Source organism: Mus musculus, chromosome 17, assembly GCF_000001635.26.
Source record: "Mus musculus strain C57BL/6J chromosome 17, GRCm38.p6 C57BL/6J".
NCBI lineage: Eukaryota > Metazoa > Chordata > Mammalia > Rodentia > Muridae > Mus > Mus musculus.
The window spans coordinates 69,242,470-69,249,487 of record NC_000083.6 but is presented as its reverse complement, the minus strand read 5'-3'; the positions used below and the strand labels follow the sequence as shown (position 1 = coordinate 69,249,487).

The window sequence follows — 7,018 nt, the reverse complement described above, 5'->3', positions numbered from 1 at the left end:
GAGTCTAGATGAACCATCATACAAGGTCAAAACCCTCCTGGGACTGAATTCCAACTTCTTCCTTCCCAGGTGCACCTCCAACACTACATCATTACTAGTCCGGAAGTCCGGAATCTAGTCCTTACCCTTACCCTACTCTTCAGCTGCTGTACTTGATAAGGAAATCCTATTTCAAAGCACTGGCTACATAGGTCAGAGCAATTCAACTTCAGAGACAGGATTCTTTAAGTTTAACACAAACTCACTGAGTGCTTGGTGGGATTTCCAAACAGGGCAAGAACAGTACATAATACATAGCAGATGGATGCTTGGCTTCGGACAATCGGACAGCATCAGATAGACAGACAGACAGACAGACAGGAACAGAACTGTTCAGATAAGGAGGGTATGTTTAAGGAGAAGGTAGAGACAGGGTAGTGGGGCACAAAGGTCACATGTCAGCAGAGAGTGAGAGATATGTTTGCACCAGTGAGGCAGCGTGAGCTAGGGCTCCTAGGTCAAGGGTAAGAACTGTGGAATCAACAGGGAACAGAGACTTCCCCTATGTATGCCTGGTTTCCATGAGGTGTAGCCCAGCAGTAATGTAGGTCTGAGCCACAAAGCCTGCCCACCTCCCTACAAAGATGAACGCTATCTGCTTTTCACACAGAGAAGGGTTCAAAAGCGCACAGGTTCGAAGCACAGAAATATTCACTTCCATGAAACAAAGTACAGAATCCAGCTTGTGGCAGTAACACAATCAAGCAGATGAAGACTTTGAACACGCTTACCTTGGCATGGTGTAAGTCCACCCCGTACATGGAGAGCTTTTTGGCATTTTCGAGGAAGTGCATCTCGGCTTCAGCTGGCGTCATTCCTCTGGTCAGGAAGAAGGACGCGTTACATCTCCCTCTAATCAATTGGAATTGAAAGGGAAAAGCAACTGGCCTGCTCCTGCATGCCTATCTGCTGTCTGCTGCTTCCCAGGGGGCAGAGGGGTGGGAGGCCTGAAAGAGCTCCCGCTTAGCTCACTCCTATCTTGTAAGAAAGCCTCCACTGGGAAACAGGTTCGAGTTTGAACATTTCTAATTCAAAACTCCAAAGCTGAAATGCTCTAAAAAACTGAATCTTTTTTTTGTTTGTTTGTTTGTTTTTTGAGACAGGGTTTCTCTGTATAGCCCTGGCTGTCATGGAACTCACTCTGTAGACCAGGCTGGTCTCGAACTCAGAAATCCGCCTGCCTCTGCTTCCCAAGTGCTGGGATTAAAGGCGTGCGCCACCACGCCCAGCAAAATCTGAATCTTTTAAAGGTACTGTTATGATGGTTGAGACATTCTAAAAATACTGTATAAAGACACCTGGAGGTCATGCATGCCGGGTATATATGGAATTTCCTATTTAGACTCTCATCTCATCCCAAAGATATGTTACTAGGCTATATGACTATTCTATAGTCTGAAGACATCCGAAATCTGAAACACCTCTGTCCCGAGCATTGTGGGTAACAGATACTTAGCAAAAACGTGGGAAAATAATCTTGAGATATACAGCTTTGTAGGAATTCACAAATGAATGCCTAGATATTTTGAGAGGGAGTTTACCCAGGCTACCGTTTTTTTGTTTGTTTGTTTGTTTGTTTTTGAGCACGTGTAGGCTCCGCCCCACCCTCAGACCCTGGAATCGGAACCTGCCTGGAGACCTGATGCTCTTACTGCAAAGCCCACGATGGACGCACACCAGCTCTCGGTACCAACCTGTGGCTCTTGTGCAGCTCAATCACTTTATCCTCCAGTTCTTTCGTGTGGTTTGGCGCAAAGCGGAACTCACTGATGTAGTCATTCCCACATTCATCGGGATCGTAGTCCCCGAGCTCTGACTGCACCGTGTAGGAGCCCAGCAGGGCAAGAGTCACGAAGGAACAGGGTAGCCGTCCAGACACAATATCATCTCGCAGCTGCAAGCAGAGGTAGTACCTTCCAGGGGCCGAAAGAACAGAGAGAAAGCTGGCGTTATCACGGGTTAAAGAAGGCGGAAGGGGCAGTGCGGGGGAACACGGTCTAAAAGCATCACATTCACGCATGAGATTACCAAGGAATCAGACAAAAGGAGAGCATTTAGTATTCATAAACAATTTCTCCCAGGCCAGTAACCTCTATAAGGCCACATTCGCATACTTTCCTCATGATTTCAACTATAACCAATCTATGTAAAGAGGAGGAACCAGGCTACGAATAGTATTTAGAGAACCTAGAAGCAGGACCTTTTAGTAACAAAACAAGGCTTAATCAACCAAGCCCAGAAGGAAAGACATTTAAAGATGTAATTCCCTAGTATTTTGCAAATCAGTTGGGGGTGAGCTGTAATATCCATCAGACCCAGGCAGACTTTGGGGAGGGCTTATCCTGAAGTCTAGACAACAGGACTTGTAATATACCCAAGACAAGCTCAGCTAACCCAACAGGACTTGTAACATACCCAAGACAAGCTCAGCTAACCCAACAGCTGAGGGTTAGGCACTCTACTCTCAGTGGCTGTCTTTCTTTCTTTCCTTCTTTCTTTCTTTCTTTCTTTCTTTCTTTCTTTCTTTCTTTCTTTCTTTCTTTCTTTCTTTCTTTCTTTCCTTCCTTCCTTCCTTCCTTCCTTCCTTCCTTCCTTCCTTCCTTCTTTCTTTCTTTCTTTTTTAAAAGATTTATTTATTTATATATGTAAGTACACTGTCGCTGTCTTCAGACATACCAGAAGAGAGCATCCAATCTCATTACAGATGGTTGTGAGCCACTTTGTGGTTGCTGGGATTTGAATTCAGGACGTCTGATGAGCAGTCAGTACTATTAACTGCTGAGCCAACTCTCCAGCCCAGTGGTTGTCTTTCTTTTTTTTTAAATTAGGTATTTTCTTCATTTACATTTCCAATGCTATCCCAAAAGTCCCCCATACCCCCCTCCACTCCCCTACCCACCCACTACTACTTCTTGGCCCTGGCGTTCCTTTGTACTGAGGCATATAAAGTTTGCAAGACGAATAGGCCTCTCTTCCCAATGATGGCTGACTAGGCCATCTTCTGCTACATATGCAGCTAGAGACACAAGCTCTGGGGGTACTGGTTAGTTCATATTGTTGTTCCACCTATAGGGTTGCAGACCCCTTTAGCTCCTTGGGTACTTTCTCTAGCTCCTCCATTGGGGGCCCTGTGTTTGCTGACTGTGAGCATCCATGTCTGTGTTTGCTAGGCCCCGACATAGTCTCACAAGGGACAGCTCTATCTGGGTCCTTTCAGCAAAATCTTGCTGGCGTATGCCATGGTGTCTGCGTTTGGAGGCTGATTATGGGCTGGATCCTCGGGTGTGGCAGTCTCTAGATGGTACGGGAGGATTCCGCAATACCTCTCCTGGGCATATATCCAGAAGATGTTCCAATTGGTAATAAGGACACATGCTCCACTATGTTCATAGCAGCCTTATTTATAATAGCCAGAAGCTGGAAAGAACCCAGATGTCCCTCAACAGAGGAATGGATACAGAAAATGTAGTATATTTACACAATGGAGTACTAACTCAGCTATTAAAAACAATGAATTCATAAAATTCCTAGGCAAATGGATGGACCTGGAGGGTATCATCCTGAGTGAGGTAGCCCAATCACAAAAGAACTCACATGATATGTATTTACTGATAAGTGGATATTAGCCCAGAAACTTAGAATTCTGAAGATACAAGATACAACCTGGAAAACACATGAAACTCAAGAAGAACGAAGACCAAAGTGTGGTCACTTTGCCCCTTCTTAGAATTGGGAACAAAACACCCAAAGAAGGAGTTACAGAGACAAAGTTTGGAGCTGAGACAAAAGGATGGACCATCTAGAGTGGTTGTCTTTCTAAGGACCTGTAATTTCTACTCTTTCATCTCACTCCAGTGTGATGTCTTCCTGGAAGCTTACTGGCACAAATACTATAAAAGTCTTCTACCTTGAAATAAGGGGAATCTTGTCATTATAGGCAAATAGTTTTTAAAGGAAGAAATACAAAACCCATTTTTTTCATATAATTCTGCCATGATGTCATAAAACAACTACATTAGTAGCTGATCTATTTTCTGTTTATTTGAGATTCATGGATATAAAACATAAAATAACAAAGAGATACTAAAACAGACGACCGTTCCCCACAGAGTCTGTGCTGACACTGATGTTCTTTAATGGTTAGAGTCATCTACTTTTCTAGATGTCTCTAATTCTATAGTTGCAATGCTTTTATTAGCCAATAGAACTTTAAAATAATATGAAATTTGCACCGCAGGCTTTTCATGTGCCTTACTTTTTTAAAAAATAAATTGGAATATGTAACATAAGCAATAAAGTAATGATACAGACAGGAAAAAAAAAAGAATCATCTACCCTTCATGTGAGAGAAAAGTCTGCAGGCCTGCAGTAAGTTTGGCCATGGACAGATTCAGAGTCTATGTAATTCATATATTAGAATACTTACACATCCCACAAGTTCTACGGATACTACACAGAATTCAGGAACTGTGCATGAATTTACAAGTCCATGGACATTTAGGGTCAGGTCGACAGGCACAAATTAGTTGTAACTAATTGTTCAATCCTGAGCAGACGTGTCTTTATTAAGACAAAGTACAAATTTTCTCTCATTTCTTGCAAATAGAAAAGATATCCCTAGAACTAATCACTACTCTCTTTGAGAATTTTGATAAAATCCTATTCCAATGCAGCAAGTGGAGGGACCCTGGTTTGGGTCATTTCTTTTCTTTGAAAAACCTTCCAAAAAAGATGTGAGACTCACACAGAAAATCACGGGCACACAGAACTAAGACATCTTGGTCACAGCCTCACCACCATGTACAGCGAAGGATGGGACTTCTCTTGGTCACAGCCTCACCACCACGCACAGCGAGGGATGGGACTTTGAAATCACAGTGCAGAAACATCAACAGAGACATGCAGACTCAGAATGACCGTCTGGGACACCGACGTCCTGGGCTTCTGCCCCCAGATCCAAACCCTGAAATGCTAGTCTCATCCCTGTGATGGGCTGGGTGGGGCTTTGAGAGATGGTTAGATTGTGAGGGAGGAGCTTCATAAATTTGATTAGTGCTTTTAAACAAATGCTACAAGGAGTCTCCCCCAGGAGGACACAGTAACACATCGGTGGTCTGTGACTAGGAAGCAGACCCTCACCAGAAGAGTCTTGAACTTGTAGGCACCAGAACGCATCAAGTAAATATCTGTTTGTCTTTGTTGTTTTGGGAACAGGAGCGAGAACAGATTAAGTTTATTCTCTAAGTTCAACCATCAAATGGGAATAATTTGTCTGTTAGATCCACTTCTTAATGTCTTCCCAGAAAACAACTATCATTTTATGTACATAAGAAAGTGAACTCTTATGATGATTCATGCATTCTCCTTCCTCTTAATCAATCTCTCTCTCTCTCTCTCTCTCGCTCGCTCGCTCTGTTAGGCTATAAAGTTTCAGGTTGGTAACATACAGAATATAAGCATATAAGGATATTTGTGATTTAACTTTAAAGCAGCATCACTCAGTGTTGCCCCTCTATCATGTATGGCTGAATCCCATGCAGGGTGGGTGACTATCTCTCAATTTTGCAGGTTTTCCCAGGAGGATCAGACAGACAGAAATATCAGCCTTTTACTGGGGACTCAATGATGGGGGTCCATGTTTGTGCTCATTCAGTTGCCTTTCGTCTGCTATGTGAGAGACACCAACTGTCAGGCTACCAGACATGCATGCTCTTTCTCAGAGCACTGAAGGCATGCATGGCTCTCCTGACATGCCTACGGTTCCCCACAGCCAACTTCCAACTACCTGGTGATATCTTCTGATAGCTGGGCAGGGTCTGGTGGGTAAAACTTCACATTAAATGAAAAATGCCAAGCACCGCCTGCAGAGATGGGATAGAAACAATAATCAGAACAAATCCTTAGGGAACTACCATCTACATACGATTTTAATTCAAAGCTCCGAGCACCTCCGCTCAGGGCAGCAACATCAGACACCATTTGCCCACTGCTACCGGAACTCTATAGATAATTTAACTTCAAATCTTGTCCCCAGTCAAGTCATTTACTGGCCCTTTCAGCAATCAAGGAAAATGACCAAATTGCCTCCTTTTCTTATAATCAAGGATCTAGCTCTGTCAGTGGGAAGGGAAGCCAACCACAGGGGTAATCCTGCACCAGAGAGCTGGCATTGGCTAGGTTTACTGCTATGGATTTTTTGGTAGCATATATGCCAAGCACACACAGAACTCCCATCTCCTAGGTCCTCTCCCTTTGATATTGCAGGCCAAATCTCATTATGATAAATGTCAAGGGACTAGCAAACATCTATGTAGTTTATGGGAAAGGTTTGGGGCAGTGAATATTGCTTTCAATAAAAGGGCTGCTCCGTAGCGGCTGAAGAGTCCTTTCTCGATCTCAAGAGAAAGTCTTGATGCAGTGGATACCCAGACGTCATCCAATCCCACCCTCAAGTAACATGAGCCTTTTTTTGATTTTTAACATTGTGCCATGTTTTGCCCAAGGCATCTTTGAAGTCTTCTCCAGAAGCAAAAGTGTCAAGCAGATGTTGGCCTCTGTATTCCTCTGCCCTGTCTGTTCCTGCCCACCCTTAAAGCAGTGCCTAGGTTTACTGGGTGCTGTGCTTTGGGTTTAAAATGTTCCCTCGGAACTCATGTGGAAGGCTTGGTCCTTACCGAAGCCCTGCTTAGGTGGGACCTTTAGGATGTGACTGGATAATACCAGCTCTAACTTCATGCCTGGGTTAATCCATGTATCGATCATAGCTTCAGGGGAGGTAGAGGAGGGACACTTATAAAAGAAGGTCATTCTCCCCCTTCCTCCCCCTTCCTGGGAGCCACAAGCCATTCCCAGACACCCCAGACAAAGGAACAGCACCACCCTTCCGTCTCCTGCAGATGTGGCAATGCTTGGCTCTGTCAGTGTCTACATTTCTGTCATCAATGTCACAGCTCCACTTGTGACATCTTGTTTATTCTCC

General features: G+C 44.0%; 1 protein-coding gene across 50 annotated transcripts in view; it reads right to left on the bottom strand.

Annotated features, from left to right (window-relative positions):
• Window positions 1-7,018, bottom strand: part of Epb41l3 (erythrocyte membrane protein band 4.1 like 3) — a 214,345-nt gene that overhangs the window by 40,504 nt on the left and 166,823 nt on the right. For all 50 annotated transcript variants that reach the window (XM_006523618.4, XM_030249482.1, XM_017317239.2 and 47 more), the window contains 3 exons: window positions 5,825-5,900; window positions 1,734-1,952; window positions 771-858 (listed from right to left, as the gene is read on the bottom strand). In XM_006523618.4, coding sequence (XP_006523681.1) covers window positions 771-858; window positions 1,734-1,952; window positions 5,825-5,900 — 383 coding nt within the window. The remainder of the gene's footprint in view (window positions 1-770; window positions 859-1,733; window positions 1,953-5,824; window positions 5,901-7,018) is intronic.